An 18027-nucleotide genomic window follows, 5' to 3' on the forward strand; every position below is an offset into this window, starting at 1 on the left:
CCCATTATGTCAGCCTAATATAAGACAGCTCTTAATAATCCTTCCCAGGAAGACTGCTGTTTTTCCAAAAGAAAATTGACAGCAGCAGATTTATTGGTGATTAAATACTTAAGGGCCCAGCACAGGCAAGAAGAATAACTATATAATATAGAGAAATGAAGAACATGAAAACAGCCCATATTAAAATAATTGCTTACAAAACTACCTGGTGGGGGGACAAGAGTCTCCTGGAGAAAAAGAAAAAAAAAAAATCCAAGAATCTGAAAGTCAGGACAAACATAAGGAAGAAGAAGGCAACGCAATGCATAATGGATAATTGTTCTTTTCGGATCCCATCTTGGCCTCAAAAGTCATGTTCAGGAACAAGCAAGCATTTGTCTTGGCACCAAATTTGTTCTCACAAGGTGTAGGTTATATGCATTACTAACAAGGAAGCCACTATGTAGGAAGCAGTATTTAAGAAAGCAGAAAATATGTTTTCTATTTGTGATTCTAAATCTCGTCTCTGTGGGGCTCTGCACCCACTGTGGCTAAACTTAGTAAGCATACTTTAAACGCTCAACTAAGGTAGTCTTTTACAATGAGAACTAAAAAAAAAAAATAAAGACGACCTAGCGTTGGAACTCTGGGGTGGCATCTGGGTATGTAGTTTGGAAAGCTTCCCAGATATAATGGCACTTTTCGGGGGGGGGGGGGTGTGGTGCCTAGCCCAGTATCCACTCTACTTCTTCTGGCCATTGCGGTTCTTCCTTCGGGCTGTCACTGCCTCTCGGTGTCTACGGATGGAAGTGATCCAATCTCCCCGTTCCCCTCGACCCTACAGCCCAGCCAAAGGAGTATGTTTTACCCCCTTCTAGCCGAAAAGACTGGTTCAGGGGTGAGCATACAATCCGAGAGAGCCAATGAATGTCAAGCTTGGGAAACACGCTCTAGAAATATTGAGAGAGAGGCAGGGTCCTTCTGCTGGGATTGCACGCTGGAACAAAGTAAGCCTGAAACAGTTAACTTTCTTTGCCTCCAGGAGGAAAGACCTTGAAAACACAGTCCACCCAGAAGATGAAGAAAGCCTACGGATGACGTAATCTGAACACCTGGATTTACCCTCTCCCAGAGCTTGCTTGGTCTACGCTGCGATTCTGCAAATTCCGTGAACCAATCCTTTTTCTCTGCTTGTCATTCACCGACCTTGATAATCTTAAAGGGTATTAACAACTGGTCAGGCACCAATCAGAAAAGACGTGAGGCTTACTCGTCCTGTTCACAGCTCAAGAACTGCTCGATGATCACAACGGGGTGCCAGGAATAAGAACCGCTTGACCACCGAGTCTGTGCCCTGCAGTCCGAGCCCCGGCTTTTCACCTGGCATCAGAACCCCAGGCACTGTTGCTACAAGCAGCTGTCAAAGCAGAATCAGGAATGATGGGCGGTCAACATAACAAGGCAGGCTTTGACTGTGCTGTTAGGGAAAGGCAAAAGAGCTGCCCAATAACAAAGAGGCTTACAGTACAGGCTCCCTGACCTTAGATGTAATAAGCGGAAGGTGACCAGCTGGGAGGGCTGTTATAGGAAAGATGCCTGCGTTGCCCTAGTGGGGTGGTTTTCAAAGTCTGTCCCTGGGCCGGCAGTACTGTAAGCTTGTTAGAAAACAATTCATAGGGCGCCTGGGTGGCTCAGTGGGTTAAGCCTCTGCCTTCGGCTCAGGTCATGATCTCAGGGTCCTGGGATCAAGTCCCGCATTGGGCTCTCCAGGGAGCCTGCTTCCCCATCTCTCTCTCTCTCTGCCTGCCTCTCTGCCTACTTGTGATCTCTCTCTGTGTGTCAAATAAACAAATAAAATCTTAAAAAAAAAAAAAAAAAAGAAATACAACTCATAGACCTGCCGCCACCTAGTGAAGCAGAATCTGTCGGGGTAGGGTCCTCCTTTTTCAAGAAGCCCTCCTGGTGATTCTCTATGTGAGGCTTGAGGACCACTGCATGAGATGAGAGAGCGCCCTGGTTTCCAAACACAGTTTCCTGAGCCCCATCCCCAGAGATTCTGATTCAGGACACTTGGGGTTGGGCTCGAGAATTTGCATCTCGAGCTGGTGGATGCTGCTGGTCCAGGGGCCACACTTGAAGCCCCGCGCTCTGGGAGGCAAACCTACATGATGTCTATGGTTCCCTTCAACGCTGACCATCTTTGATCTTTAGAATTTGCCTTTCAAATTCAGTCTGACTGTGTAACCCTGCCAATACTGTGGCTCGTCTGTGGTTCGGCTCTATGAAAGGCTGCAGCCAAAATGACATAGCGCAGCAATGGTGACTTAAAATAACTCAAGTTCATTAACTGTATTTCTTGATCACCACAGAGTCACAAAAGGTAACAGGTATATTTCTTAAAATATATCACTGAGCAACAAAAACAACAGGGAGACCTATTAGCCTCCCTCATCCAAAGTAGGTGTCTCTGTACCTCTCACCACTAAGCAGCCCCTTAAAATTTTTTATCAGCCAGTTCTAACCAGTGCCCTGTGTACCCACTGTTCTCTTCAGTCTGTCTCTTCCTAAATCTGCAGCTCAAAAATGCAAAAAAGCAAGGCAGGACCTTGCTGGGAGGGTAGTAGGGGAGGAGGAAAAATTGAATGGGTAAAGCTAGAATTTTAATGAGGCAAGACAAGGGAAAGGTTGAGAACTTGCGCATAAACGTGAATCACTTTTGTCCGGAAAAGTTGCCATTTGGTGAAGCTTTGTGCCAGAAGCTCTTTTTAGCACTTTGCATAAATTAGTTCCTTTAAAGCTGACATCAGTCCTGTGAGTTAGGTGTTATGTCATTCTACAAACGAGTTAATCAAGGGTTAGAGGGTTAAGCAACTCGACCAAGGCTACACACGTGACAAGTAAAAAGAAACTTGAACTTGGGTAGGGCTCCCTCCAAAGTCCTCCTTGGAACACTATCTGATACGGCTTCCTACAAAATGAGGACAAACACACCCAGGGCAAGTGATTTAACAACATCAGTGTCTTGCCCTCTGGCCCCCAGACTTCCCAGCTCGACTCTCACTGCCACCTGCCTGGAAGCCTAAAGCCTGGGCCACGCCCCACCTTGTTCCTTCACACTCATCACAGGCAGTGTCTGCCCGCCAGCTAACCATAAAATGGACACAGGACATTTAGCAAAGACAGCTGTCATTCTGAAAGTCATGCCATTTCTTCCTGCTGTCAACATGATTGAGTAAATATGGTTAAACCAGATTCTGAAAGGCCCCACACACGAGGCCGTGGCATTTAAACTTGACACAACGGGAAATTTAAACTTGAAACAAACACAAGTCGATAAACTTGACACAAAGTCACTGAGGACTTTGGAGTAGGGGAGGCTGAGCTGGCAGTGTGCCCCCAGGTGAGGTGGAGGCTCTCGTCCCTGGTTGTCTGTTAGAACCACCTGCAGAGCTTTCCTGAGCGTCCGCACATGCCCGATTCCCACCCCGAACTTTCTGGAACAAGAGATCAGCTGTGGGGACCCACACATGGTGTGGTTGAGATCGTTCACAGATGGGTTTTCTTCTCCTGGCTGTAATTGTCCATTATGCCGACCCAATACAAGGGAGCTGTTAATAGGTTCCCTTAAAAGTGAGGTAATTTGGATTAATGGATTAAAGAGGAATTGTTTTTAAAGCAACAAACATAAGAGAAATTGGAGATGAACACTGATCTGTTTCACGTTAGGAAATTACTTTCTAATTAAGCATAGTAGCAGGAATAAATAGATTTGACTAACTTTTAAGAAATAACAATAAAAACTTTATCAAAAAACACCGTAAAGAAACTTGAAAGGCAAATAATGGACAGTAAGAAATATACTACATATTTGGCCACAAAAAATTAATTTCCTTTTTAAAAAAAATTATTTATTTATTTGACAGAGATCACAGTAGGCAGAGAGGCAGGCGGGGTTGTGGGGGGGAAGCAGGCTCCCTGCTGAGCAGAGAGCCTGCCGAGGACGTGGGGCTTGATCCCAGGACCCTGGGATCATGACCTGAACTGAAGGCAGAGGCTTAACCCACTGAGCCACCCAGGCACCCCCAAAATTAATTTCCTCAATAAATAAAAAGTACTTCCATTCAATAAGGAAAAGATAAACATTCCAAAGGGAAAATGGATAAAGTGCATGCAAATAGATCTCATTTTCAAAGAAAAAGAAATTATAAATAAATATGTGAAAAAAGTTTCACCTCACTCCCAAAGAAATGGACCATTGTAGCACATATGTATAAACGATATTGCATTGCGCTGTGGCTGGGAAAAACAGGCACAAGTTACATGCTCTCGGGAGAACTGTTATGTTAACCGGTATGACCTTCTGGTGGGCAATCTGGCATTATGCTTCAGAAGCCTTTAAAAGAAAAGGATCCAAGAAAAGGATCCAATTATTTCCATCACTTCCATGAACTTATCTTAAGGAAATTAACTCTTTATACACAGACTAACGCACACAGATTTGATGGGACTTAGTAAGAGTGAAAACTGGTCATACACAGCAGGTACGATAACAAAAAGTGGGTTAATGGGGCGCCTGGATGTCTCAGTCAGTTAAGCATCTGCCTTCGGCTCAGGTCATGATCCCAGGGTCCTGGGATCGAACACCGTGTTGGGCTCCTTCCTCAGTGAGGAGCCTGCTTCTCCCTCTCCCTCTGCCTGCCACTCCCCATGCTTGTGCACTCTCTATCAAATAAATAAATAAGCTCTTTTTAAAAATGGGTTAAATACATTGTAAACTGTAAATAAAGAAGTTATTTTTATAATCAGAAAACTGGCCAGGATTATTTCTAAGGTTTATACGATATGTCCACGGACTTTTAAATAGAGAAGAAAACCTCTCGAAGTCACTTTATCTTTCAGGTGTGAGGTCATGGAGACAAAGGGCGGGGTGGTAAAAGTGAGAAGCTGGAGGAAGAGAAAAGTTTCCTAAACTGGCGCTATCCAAAATCATAAACATTGGCCACACGTGGCTATTTAACTTAAAGGCCAATAAAGTCTAAAATTCAATTCCTTAGTTGCACCAGCCACATTTCAACAGGGCTCAAGAGCCACAGGTGGCCGGTGGCTGCGGTATCCGACTGCACAAATAATAGAATGTTTCCGTCATTGTGGCAAGTTCTGTTGGACAGCTCTGACCTAAATGTTCTACCTCAGGCCTGGATTCAGCTTTTGGCTCATCTCTTCAGCCTCATCCCCTGGTACATTTTTTCACATCCGCTGTGCGCCAGCAGCAAGCGTAAGCAACGCAAGGACAGAGAACTTATTTGCCCTGTTCTCCCGGTCTAGTGGGGGAGACTATTTTATCCAGGTAGTTCCACGCAGTGGGACATGGAATAGCAGATACATACAGAGATTACTGACACAGCACAGAGCTCAGCGTGGGGTTCAGGGAAGACCTCCCAGAGGAAGAGGGGGCAGGTCTTGGCCAAAAACACTCTCCTAAGTAGAGCAAAGAGCATGGCAGGAGTAAAGGCACAGGTGAGAAAAAGCACAGCACAGGGAAAGAATTACCAGCTGGTCAAGCATTTATTCATTCAATAGATAGCAAACGTCCGTGCTAGCCAGGCCTGAGGCAGGCTCTGGGGACAGAGTTGTGAACAGGCCCGGATGGTCCTGGCGGGGATGAGGCTTACACTCTCATCAGTACCGCTGGGAGCAGGTCACTAAGGGTGAGGGGAGCAGGGCAAGGGCCTGCCACCTCATATTAAGCATCCTGGTTTGTCAGCCTAGCTGTTGACTGCCTTTAAGCGGCCTCAGAGACGGCCAGAGTCCCACCCCCTATCTTTCTCTTTGTCCCCACCCCAGTCCCCATCGCTGCCGTGGGACATGGAGAACTCCTGGAGAGGGGGGTCGTGCTAAGACCCCTCCAGCGGCCAGTGAGGTTGTGGTCTTGAGAGGTGGAAGAATAAAGACAGAAAGTCTGGTGGGGAGGCTCCTGGAGTCGTCTGGAAGGGGGGCGGGGGCTGGAAAAGGGCAGGGCCGGGTCCCGCGAGGCTGGAGCCAGAGCTGGCACTCCGAGTTAAGAAAATGCCCGCTGAGAGAATGGGTCTGGCAGAGCGGAGCGGGTGGAAGGCGTGTCTGTGGCGCAAGGTTCCAAGGAGAAGGAACCCAACAGGACAGTTTCAGGAGAGTTCCCCAGGCCAAACGAGGGGGGCCGGGGTGGGCAAGGGCCCCCCCCCCCCCGGCAGAGGAAAGGCGTCGGCGGGTCGGACGGGCCCCGGGGACCCGGCGTGTTGGGGGGCCACAAGGTGCCAGGATGGGCGGGGCTGCGAGGCAGCAGGTGTGCGTTACCTGCGGAGCCAGGCTGGGGAGGCTGGCACCGGCCTGGGTCCTGGGGGCAGCGCAGAGAGGTTCCCGCAGGAAGGAGACCTCCCTGGGACTTCAGGGGGCTATTTCCCGACCTTGTCCTTGAGCATTTAAAAGAGGCAGCACGGCCCATTCCCCAGAGTCCGAAACCCGCCTGGAGCCCGGCTCTGCTCGGGGCCTGCCTCAGCACCGACGCTTTGGGGGCCTCTCGTCGGGTCTGGGTTCCCGACACTCTCTGGTTCTTCTCTGGGGCGACCCCCTCCCGCACCTGACGCGCCGACGGCCCAGCCCTCCCTCGACCCCCGGCCGCTCGGCCCTGGCTCCTCGCCGGATCCCCTCAGACCCCGAAGAGACCCCTTCCCGCGCCGCGGCCTCGCAGCCCTCGGTCCCCCCAGAACGTCCCCCACCCACCACGTGGCCGGCTCCCCGCTTCCGCCCCTCCCGGCCGCACCCCTCCCCGGCCGCGGTACCTGGGGCTCTCGAAGCTGCACCCCCTGCGCCGCAGCGCCGCCCTCTTCTGCCGCAGAAGCGCAGCGGCCGCCCCGCCGGGCTCCGGCTCCATCGCCCCGGGCGGGGGCCGCGGGCTCGGGCACACTCGGGTGGGCTCGGGCCTCGGCGGGGCTCGGCCGGCGGTTCGGCTCGCACGCCGCAGCCCATGCCCCGCCCCGCGCGCCACAGCCGGCCCCAGGCCCCGCCCCAGACCCACCCCGAACTTCAGCCCAGCCTGCTCTTTGCCCCGCAACTGGGTCCAGACCCCGCCCCTCCCCCGCCCCGAACTTCAGCCCCACCCACCCGGGCTCCTCGGCCAGGCCTAGGCCCCGCCCCGCCCCCGCCCCGAACCTCAGCCCAGCCCTCCCCGCCCTCCTCAGCCGGGTCAAGGTCCCGCCCCAGCCCCTAGCTCCAGGTACGCCCTACCCACGCCGGCCCCACCCGGTTCAGGGTGGGCTCTCCTCACCTCGGTCGGTCCCAGACACCCAAAACGCCCACCCTGTCCTCAGCGCGTCGGGCCTGAAGCCACGCCCCTCCCGCTCCTAGCCCCTCCGCGCCGGCCCAGGCCCCGCCCACCTACTCCTCCACTACTGAGCTTCCGCGCAGCCCCTGCCCTCACCCCAAGGGTCAGCTCCCTGGAGCGTCGTCCCTCCACACCTCAGTGCCTCCTGGCCGTTTCTCACGTCGCAGCGTCCCTCTGGGGGCCGCCCCTCCCCGTGTCCCGTCCGCGGGCACGGAGCCCCTTTTTCTCTAAAACCCCAGTACAAGGGTCCGCTCACTCCTGCTGCCTTCAACCCAGCTTGGACAGGGCTCCGCCCACAGCCCGCTTTCCCCCAAGCCCCGCCCACGACACGGCCCCGCCCACACCGTCTCACCTGCGCGGGCTTCAGGCCCCCGCGGGCGACGCGCAGGGGTAGGATACCTGCCCTCAAGGCTAAATAGGCGTTTTACGGTAGTCTGCGTTCGCTCGCGGATCTCTACCCCCATTAAATGGAAGTACTGCTGTCTCCTGGTGGCCGTTCGTGGCGTCTGACGCAGTGAGAATGAGGAGCTGGTGTTTTGCAGGTGACCAGTCGTGGGTTCGAGTCTCGACTGGATGTGATGGACTCTTTCCACCGGTGTGACAGCCGCTGCACCTCACCGTCCTCACCTCCTCCCCAAGTCAGACGCATCCGTCTCAGAGCCCTTGAGCACTGCACTGGGGCTGAGGGCAGCGTCCCTACCTGGGTAAGCCGGGGGGGTCACTGTGCCATCCAAATCGTGAGGAGGAAAGTTAGGGCGCCTCAGCAAGCAGGGCTTGTAGTGGCTTAGGCTGAGGAGCGGGAGGAGAGCCTGAGGAGTGTGTGTGGGAGCCTGTGCTGGAGAATCAGCCACTGTAGCTTTGGAAACTGAGGCAGACAGGGCCAGGGCTCCCGTGATCGGTTTGGATCCGGTCACTGCCACACACTCCCTGATGACTTTCCCAGCGCTTTCACTGTAACGCCTGGGCTTCCTGGCTGCTGCACATTCCAGCAGAGAAGCCAATCTGGATAGAGCATGAAGGGGAGAGAGAAAGAGGTAGGAGGCTTCCCACTTCTCCTTCCAGCCCGGTGAGACTCCACCTTGGTCCTCCCAGACGTTTCCATGAGACAGCCTTGTAAGAAAGCCCTCCCTTTTCTTAAGCAAACTAGAGTGGGTTTCTGGTTTCTGCCTTACATCTTGAACTCCCCCAACATATCTTTTCAGACCTGGATCCCATTACTCCCCCAAATCCTCTATTCAGTGAGACAGGGTTGGCTGCTTTTCCCAACTTCATCCCCTCCTTCTCCTTTCTGTCTTCCTGCCTCCCCCGTCCTCCATGTGTTCAGCAATCTCTGAAATGAATCTCCAAATGCCCCTGTCCCCTCCCCAGATCCTCCATCTCCCTCTCTGAGTGCCCAAAGCACTGACTCTGTCCCTTCCTGAGGGCGTTGCTCCTGTTTGTCATTTATGTTCTAGTAACATCTGAGCCGGGCTCTGAGTGCCCCAGACCTCCTTGATCTCTGTATCTGGCACAGCAATAGTTACTAAGTAAATGCACGTGAATAATAAGTTGAGCAATGTTCATTGGAAAACACATTTAATTTCAAAGTAAACAAAGATGTTTGTACATTAAAGTATTTAATTAGTGAAACAATTATCAGTGTAACAAGCTGAAAAATACAGCAACTTGATACAAGACTGAGGTAACAAAATACTTCACCAAAAATCTAAAGAATCCCACAGAGGGCTGATGTTCAGTGGTTACTGCGGGTGAGACAATTCACAAGAATTAGAGAGAGTCCTTACACAACTGCATGCAGGGGGGGGTCTGCTGGGAAAAAAAAAAAAAGACAGCCCGGGAGAGTGCAACAGATTTAACAAGAAACGAATTAAAATGTAGAAACTGATTTTTCAACTTACTTTGTGGAATACATAAGAAATTGAAAACTACTCTCTACGCAACATTTTGAATGCTAAGTGAAAAACCATGCATTTTGGCACGAAATTTATTAAAGATTATACCATACTGATAAATTAATGACTAATATTTCATTACCGAATGGTCACAGTCGTTCAGAAATGGGTAAAGAGATGAATGATTATAGTACGGACAGATGATTCTTCACGTTACTGCTGCAAACAGGGATTTCGGGGCTGCCCCCAGTGTACCCACCCTTGTGCAGCTCGGGACTCCGAGGTGGTCCACAGTACAAGTTCCCAACACCCAAGAAACTGCAGCTCTCGCTTACGCTGTATTTGCATTTAACACTGAAATTAAAACGGAAAAGCCTCTGGAGTAAATACTGTGAACGTTCTGACCCTGCTTTCTCATTCCATCTCAAAGTCCTCCGCAGCGCGCCCGGGCATAGCTCTCTGTGCCTGGGTGTTCTGCAACAACCAGCCTCTAGGACAGCGACTCCATCTAGTTCTCCTTGCAGGTAAACTCACAGATCAAGAGGCCATTCAGTCTGATGAGTGTTTTGAACCCTTTCTGGAGGAATGTGCACAGGGTCTCTACCCAGTGTTAGGAGAGAGGCAGGGTCTTGCCAGAGATGCCATGGTGAGGACTGGTTGCTTGTGGAGTGTGGTCAGCTCTACGAGGGCAAGGACCAGCTCTGCTTGTTCTCAGCCACTGACGGCATATCCCAGCCAGAGCCTGGCATACAGGAAGCACTCCCTAGAGTCATGAATGAATGAATGAATGAATGCACGAATGGGTGGTTTTGTGCAGAGAATGTTATTTCCAAGGGACTCTTGTAATTTTTTTTTCTCTGTAAAAAATGACATCACACAACATGTCAGTATGATGTGAGGCTGGTTAAAGCCATTTATGAAGTCACGCAAAGTAAGTTAGGTTGTGTTTTTAGCAATGTTCACCTTGTTACAAGCATTAGCGATGGGGGTGCTGAGCTGTAGACCCCACCTGTGGGATGAAATCAGAGCGCGCTTGTGAAAGGTTTCCCATTTTCATGGATCGTTTTCCACTTGTAAAATGGCTTCCTAAAAGATACACGTCTTGGGCTCGGGAGGTGGGAGAGGAAGATGGTGAAAGGAAACCTTGGTAAGGAAAACAAAAAGCTTTATAAACCCAGTTGGCAAGAGAGAGTGGGTTCTTTCCTAAACAGAATGCCTTCGAGTATCTTCCCCTTTAGATCCCATGGCAAGACAGGGTGATGAATGGGCTTCTTCAGGAAGGAAAGGGAGGCCGTGCTCTCTCACTGGGCACATTCGGAACACTCTTTCTACTGCTCCCCACTGAATCAATCCTCCATGAAGCATTTCAGTTGTCAGAATGCACTTGGCTGACCTTGAGTTATAAAACATGTTCCAACTGAGAGGGCCAGAAATTATTCCCAGGGAGAGGTGCATGAGGTTCTTGGGGAATCATAATGATACCAACTACCTATTCTACAATTTCTAGACAGCAATCTATAGTTGTCATTTTGGGGCACCATGATCTGTTTGCTCAAAAACAAAACAAAACAAAGCAAAAAAACCAACAACCAGCAAACGCATGCAAGACATATCACCTTCGATGGTTTCACAAACATTGGTGCATTATGGACAGTCAAAGAACATAAACCAGAAATGCTTCCCTACAAGGTGAGAATACAGCCATGGACTTCTCCATTTTGGGATTTGTACCTGGCTTCCTCTGTGCCAGCCTGAGGGCCTCCTCACCCGCTGCCGGAGGGACAAACCAATGCTGGGAAGAGAAATCAGCACTTACATGCTGGGCCCCACGTCCGGCCTGCGAGAACCCAGTATCTTTTGGCCTGTCTCTAGGACTCTTCCCGTACGTTTGAGGTTTGTACCAGCTTTAAAGGCTTGTGTCAACAAGGCCTAAGCAGATTCTTCAAGAGTCCAAGCTACAGATGTTTCTAGGAGGGAATGTGGGATCAGCCTCAATCAGTGAAAAGACTAAACATTTTGAAAAGAATTGCAATTGTGCTATTTCAAATTCAGCTCAGAAGAAAATTTTTGCAAAAGATAAGAAAAATGTGTAAAGGGCAGAAAATGCACTGACTGAAGGGAGCCTGAAATTCTGAGGTTCTTGGTTTGGCATCTATAGTATTTCATACGAGAAGAGCCAGGAGAGTTGAGGAGTGGAGAAACCCAAGGAAAATAAGTGGCTGATTCTCCATTCTGGCGCTTTCCTCCGAACTTGAGACTTCAAAAGATATTGATAGGCAGAATCAGACCGGTGTAGGTTAAAGCGTTAACACTGCATGGTTCTGGTGAGAGCTGTTGGAGTGTTTGGTGTTGTCATTCGGCCTCTGGATGCCCAATTGAGTAGTCACTGGCGTGAACTGGGGGCACGCAGCCGTCCCCCGGCTGTGTGCAGGCATGCAGAGCACTCACGGCCAAGGTGGGATGGCACCAACTTTACCACCTGGAGCTTCTCCTGGCACAAATATATTCTAGACTTTGCTCTAAAGGAGGGTTAGTTGCCGGGCACACTAAGCCTCAACCATAAAATAAGATTCAGTTCATCGGAATTTTCAGGAAAGTTGTCACCGTTAGATCAAAATACAGTGGTGGGTCCTTTGGTAGTTTTAAAATTCACCCATCACAGTTTACTGGTGAAGATGTTGTTTTGAAGCATCTTGCCCAGAAGCTCTTAAGGGTGGTTGGATGTCTGATCGGTGTGAGCTCGGAAACCATGACAGCAACAAGGACCCAGGAATTCAGAAAACCATTTCAGGGTCTCCTTCTCAGAATTCGGGCACCCAGATTAGAGAGGGATGGAGGGGGAGAAGCTATGGTGGTAAAGCTACCATAAATAAAGCTAAGTTTTATTCATTGTTATTCATTGTATTTGTGCAAAATAAAAGTCACCTAAAAATAAGACAGACAGTGACAGATAAAGGACACGGTCCATGAGAAGAGCGCTTAACTGAATGCAGAGCTGGGACCATTCACTCCCCAGGGCTTTGCTCTCTTGTCACCATGGTCATGAACAATTGTGCCCTTGGACTTGGATGTGGAGAACTTGCTGGTGACTGCGTTTGGAGGCAAGACTGGGGGAGCTTAAGGCCTCAGTGTCACTCAGCTCCCCAGCGGAACCAGGAATGCCGGTGGGCCCCGCCCTGGCAGTAGATGATGGGAGCAAACCTCGGCCAGCGGGACAGGCTGTGCACAGCGCTTCTGTGTGTGAGCGCGGCAGCCTGCGAGGGCTTCCTAGGAAGCCGGGAGAAACTGTCACAACTTCCCACTCTGGCATGGTCTGGGGGAAGAAGACAAGGGCTTTCAGACCCTGCAGGAGAGGGGCGGGAGGGAGCAAGCAGACCAGCCCAGTCCACAGTGAAGCCGGGTCCTGTCTCAGAAGAGCCAACAGCAACAAGGCCTGGAAGGGACCCGGGGGGCCCAGAGAGCAGACCTTCCAGATGAATAGCACCCATTGGAACAGAAAACAAGACACAATTTAAGGCATTGTTTGTTTACAGTAAAAGAACGCAAGGAACCCTTAACACAGGAGGAATCTGGGTTCTCACTCTGACCTTCCTCGGTGGACAAGGCTCTCACGTCAGGTTAGAGCAGGGCCTCAAAGCGAATGGAGGGTGCGATGTCACAAGTCTTGTGCCAAAATGCATGTTTCTGGAAGAGTTCACGCTCGCTCGCACGCACACGTATATGGCACGCACACGCAGAGGACGCTTTGGGGGTTGTACAAAATCTGAGGCAGCCCTGTGGGCGAGCGACCCCGTGCACTTGGGGTCTAAAAAGCCAACTCCATAGCCTGTTCCTTCTCTCTGGCCCCTCATGCAGGTTAACACTGTCCACTCTTGTGCAGGAGAAAGCATGGGGGACCCAACGTGGGCCGGATGCTCTCTAGTCGAAGCAGCAGCTGGTGGACGGACGAGGGCCCGGAGAGGGAGGGTGGGGTGCAGAGTCTGGGGCCCAACCGCAGCTTCATGGGGTGGTGCTGAAGAATGAGTAGCGTGAGAGTCGCTGGGGATTGGCAGGTGGGCCCTGCGCTGGCAGAGCCCTCAGGGCCGTGAGGCCGCTGGCCAAGGCCCCTCGAGTCCGGCCGCGAGTCACCCAGCGCGCTGGCCGAGAGCCTGTGCCCAGGACATGCGCTTCGCCACCAGTCCCAGGCTGGACTCCCAGGAGCCTCTGAAGTCACGCCAAGTCCTGCAGAGACTTATTCAAACGACATAAGGTTTGCAGGTACCTGGAAGAGAAAGCTCAGCCTCTTGTCAAAGTTCCAACCTTTGGGAATGGGACAAGGGGTGCCCCTAAGGGAAGGGATCGGGTCGTTCCCAGCGAGTCTGTGAATGAGCGGGGCGCGTGGGAAAGAGGGGCCTGGCCAGAACTAAGGCCACTGTCTGTCAAGTGGCCACTGTGTGCCAGGCACTTGACATCATCGTGTCCTCTAGTCTTCCTGACACCCCAGGAGGCAGGTTCTGGCAGTGTCCCCATGACAAAGATGAGGACCCTGAGGCTTAGAGAGGGGAAGCCCACCTCAAGTAAATAGCAGGCCATGGCCCCAGAGCCCACGCTCTCGTTTACCAACCAGGTGGCAGAATAAAACTGCCCTTGGAGCGGAGAGGAGGCCTGTTCTGCAGGGATGGGCCTAAGCCTCTGGAAGGGAAACCAGCGGGCAGGGGTAGGTGGTGAGAGGGTGGTAGGAACTGAAAGCAGGAGCACCAGGAGGAGAGATCGGGATGCTGGGACCCCCAAGGTCTTCCCACAGCTTCGTCCCCAGGACACAATCCCAGCTCCCTTTGCTGACGGACCACCAGCCCAAGGTCAGTGTGCTTCCCTCTCCCTTCCAAGCTGCCCCCTGCCCCAGGCTCTCCCCAAGCCGGCTCTGCTGTAGGGTTCCAGGAGATTTGATGAGAAGCAGTTTCATCAAAAACAAATCCATCTTGGTGTCAAAGTGATGAATGGGGGAAAAAATGCATCTCCTCGCACCAGGAGATAGTTATAAGAATGGTCACAGCAGCACTGTTCAAAATAGCCAAAAGCAGGAAATCACTCCTGGGATCACTGCCAGAAGAATTAATAAAAAAAAAAATCAGTACAAATAAGTGAATGACAGCTACAGACACGGACACAGATGAGTCTCAGGAACGCACTGTAGGAGAAAAGTCACAGAAGAAAATACCCCATTATGGTTCTATTTTTAAAAATGTTTTAAAAAATGTACTCCAGACAATACATGAAGGAATCAAATATGTGTGTTGACATTTTAAAGGAACAGTAAATCAATCAGGAGTGTGGTTAGGGGGTGCAGGCAGATGGGGGGGCACACAGAGTTAGGAAGAGGTCCCTGGGGGAGGGAGGTCCTGCCCTTGGGCTGGGCGGGCAGGGAGCGGTGTGTGTTTTTCTAGCTGCGGTTTACCCCTTACCCGGGTTACAAATAAGGTTTAAGCATATTCAGTGTTAGTACAAACAGTTTTAAGAAACGCAAGTCCACCAAATAGAAAACTGGCCCCAGTCACTGAGATTTTCCATGGGTACAGACGAATTTCTGTGCTTTCTTTGCTCGCAGGCCCCGCACGCCATCACAGGGTGGGAGAGTTAGCTTCTGCCGGCTTTCTGCGATCCCAGGCAGCGCAGGGTAGGAATATGTGGTGGGAAGTAAATTTGAAATAAAAAGGGGAAAGAAGTAGAAAAAAACAAAAGGTCCCTCTTGGCTAGGACAAAAATACCGAAAAGTTGCAGCACTTTGCCACAGCACACCACATTTGCATAAAGAAGTCCGACCCATTTGTCTTTCTGCCCAAACACCTGCTCTGCCAAGTGGTTTTGGACCCAGTTTCCTGCTCCCTGCTGCAGCCCCAGACACACCCAGTGTGACTAGTTCGGGAAAGGTCAGGGTACTCTCCTCTCTTACTGTGACCTGGGGCCTTGTTTACTTTGCGTCACCTTGAGGTGACCGTTGGCTGAAACCCCTGGGCTTCCTGTTGTGGAGACGAGTAGTTACATTTGTTTAATGTAAAAAAACATACATAAGCACTCTAGACACCACGAACGATAGCTTCCTGCACATCACCTTAGAAGTCTTATAAATAAGCTTATGTATTTTAATACAGATGGGATGGCCCTTACATATGTTTTACCCTTTACTTTTTAATTTTTTTTTAAAGATTTTATTTATTATTTATTTGACAGACAGAGATCACAGGCAGGCAGAGAGGCAGGCAGAGAGAGAGGAAGGGAAGCAGGCTCGCTGCCGAGCAGAGAGCCCGATGCAGGGCTCGATCCCAGCAGCCCGGGATCATGATCTGAGCTGAAGGCAGAGGCTTTAACCCACTGAGCCACCCAGGCGCCCCTGTTTTTAAAAAGTTTTTTTTTTTTAAGTAATCTCTGTGCCCAACGTGGGGCTCAGACTCATGGGCTCTACTGGCTGAGCCAGCCTGGTGCCCCTAGACTTCGCTTTTTCCTTATACCTTGGGGCCCCTTTCAGGACACCACACACAGATCTGCTTCTGTCCTTCTAATCGCTACCAGACGTCACACAATACGGATTTATTGACAGTCACAGAGGTTTCCAGTTTTTTCTACCAAGGACAGTGCTGCAGTGAACATTTTTTTTTAAAGGAGCCTTCACGCCGAAGTGGGCCTTGAACTCATGACCCTGAGATCAAGACCTGAGCTGAGAGCAAGAGCTGGACGCCCACGTGACCGAACCAGCCAGGTGGCCGTGCACTGCACACTCTTAGCCACAGACCTTTGTGGACACACGAGTCTATCACCGGGACAGACTCCGGCAGGCAGATTCCGGCAGGCAGATGGGTGGGCAAGGGGACTCGGATGCAGTTTTCCCTGAGCGGCTCGGTGCTCCCCTGCATTTTCCCTTTGTCAGTCTTTGCGACTGTTTTATTTTGTCCACAACATTCTACCGCTTCTTCTTTCCAGCTTCCCGTCGTCTGTAATCTGACCAGCTGGTCACGTATGTTCTCATGTGACGTTACAGATGAAAATCCTGACTAGGACCAACCCGAGACTTCCCTCCGATCTCCGAGAACCACTCGGAGGGACCCAGAAGTCCGTGACTGTGCTGTCGCCAGCAGCCTCCCAGAACCAAATGCCTGGTGTGACCGGCCTTTGCTGCGGCCTCCCTCACATCTCAGAGCCGGTGCCTCCCAGCTGCCACCCGCCTGAAGCTGGCACGGCCTATTCTAAAGTTCTGGGGCTTGCCTTGTCCCCAGACTGAGAGGAACCCATTCCGCAGCGCCCTCTTCTGGCTGGTCCCTGGGGAACATGGAAAGGGAAGCTGAGGGACAGGAACACCCATCCTGGCACCAGCAGCCAAGTGCTGCCCCCGCCCCGACTCCCAGGGGCAGAAATGTCCAGCCTGCCCCGTTGGGTGCTGAGGGCTGGAGCAGCCAAGCCTCTCAGAAGCCCGACAGCGAGGCTGTGCTCCCGGGCCTTCAGCTCAACCTCGGGAGGCTGAGCAAGCTGGGGGCCCTCTGGGACGTGCGAGGGTGGGGGGCTCGGGGCAGCAAGTCCAGACTTTGGTGGCCGGCAGACTGGGTTAGATCCCATTCACCTTGGGACCTTGAATGAGTGCCTGCCACTCTCTGAGCCTCAGTGTCCTGAGCACAAAATGGAGACAGGAAGAGAAACGTGCCTCACAGGGGCGTTGGGAGGATTCCGCCGGTTCCCACAGGTAAAACACTGCCCGCAGTGCCCGGGCCTGGGCGAGGCACCGGCCAGAGGTCCCGCCGGCGCAGATACCCCGAGGAGCAGCCGTGGCTGGCTCCTGGCATTAGCCGATACTATTATTCCGAAGGGTTGTGGGGGAGGGAGGCCTTTTTGTCAGTGTGGAGTACGCCCATGAATCAGCTTTTGGGGGACATGGTCTAAATGGGTGCTGCATCCTCATCCTTGGGACCATATCGCCCTTGCCACCCAACGGTGCCCGATGGATGTTTCGGTGCTGTTTCCCTTAGTGGGAAAGACAGGGGACCAGATTCACAGTTCTGGTCTGGAGCCGGACTTAGCTCTAAGCTGAGCAGAGGGGGTGCCCTGTCTCCTGGAAAAAGGCTGCTCAAAAGCCAATGCCGGGGAGCACAGCTGAGAGGCTCTGAGGGAAGGAAGGAGCCCTGTTTTCTATGGACCCCTAGTCCCAAGGGTGGGAGAGGATATTCCAGAGACAAGCAGGGTTTCGGTGACTTTACCTGAGGCCTGTTGCTTTTACATGCATCATCCAAATGCTTGTGCCACAGTATTGCATGAAACCGGGAACCAGTCTGGAACTTGTAAACATTGCCTGATGGGCAGAGAAACCGTTGGTTAGAAAGAGGGAGGGTCTTAGGGGAGGGTCTGCCTGTGATGGGAGCCTGAAGATAAACGTGAACTTAGGTTAACCAAACCAACGAAGGTCAGGAGAAACCCAGTGTAAGCTTGGGGCTTGCAGGGGCAGAACCTTGGGTGCCTCTGGGGTGTCTCTGTGGACCGGGGCCCTTAGCCACTGCTGGGCCACGGTGCACTGGACTCTGGTGAGGCCTGTGGAACCTCCTCAGAATAACATTTTCAAATGCATTAAAAAAAGAGAGACAGAGATCAATACCACTGAAATGTAGTTACCAACTACTAAAAGACACTTGAGCGATCCAGTTCTAGACGTGCTCCTCTATTGATGGACAAGTACCAAGATCTAGGGGCAGGTCCGACACTGTTCTGTAATTCCAGAGATGGGAGCCACTCTGAGAAATTGACAACTATATGTGATAAGAAAATATCTGTGGCTTTTCTTGA

At 51.5% G+C, this 18027-nt stretch overlaps 2 protein-coding genes across 17 annotated transcripts in view; both read right to left on the bottom strand.

Annotated features, from left to right (window-relative positions):
- Positions 1 to 7596, bottom strand: part of GARNL3 (GTPase activating Rap/RanGAP domain like 3) — a 146637-nt gene extending 139041 nt beyond the window's left edge. Inside the window, exon 1 of one of the 4 annotated variants that reach the window (XM_046022178.1) lies at positions 7471 to 7596. Coding sequence is in view for 1 of the 4 variants with exons in the window: in XM_046022174.1 (XP_045878130.1) it covers positions 6795 to 6886 (92 nt within the window). In the remaining 3 variants the exon portion in view is untranslated. Of the gene's footprint in view, positions 1 to 1249; positions 1270 to 6794; positions 6972 to 7432 lie in introns of those variants that run through there. The other 3 variants (XM_046022175.1, XM_046022174.1, XM_046022176.1) reach the window with 3 other exon arrangements.
- Positions 7597 to 11272: 3676 nt separating this feature from the next.
- The window catches only part of RALGPS1 (Ral GEF with PH domain and SH3 binding motif 1), a 274225-nt gene continuing 267470 nt past the window's right edge, over positions 11273 to 18027 (bottom strand). For all 13 annotated transcript variants that reach the window (XM_046022361.1, XM_046022367.1, XM_046022370.1 and 10 more), the window contains 2 exons: positions 17448 to 17539; positions 11273 to 13489 (listed from right to left, as the gene is read on the bottom strand). In XM_046022361.1, coding sequence (XP_045878317.1) covers positions 13460 to 13489; positions 17448 to 17539 — 122 coding nt within the window. In that variant the 3' untranslated portion in view covers positions 11273 to 13459. The remainder of the gene's footprint in view (positions 13490 to 17447; positions 17540 to 18027) is intronic.

The sequence above is a fragment of the Meles meles genome, chromosome 11, assembly GCF_922984935.1.
Source record: "Meles meles chromosome 11, mMelMel3.1 paternal haplotype, whole genome shotgun sequence".
Taxonomy (NCBI): Eukaryota; Metazoa; Chordata; class Mammalia; order Carnivora; family Mustelidae; genus Meles; species Meles meles.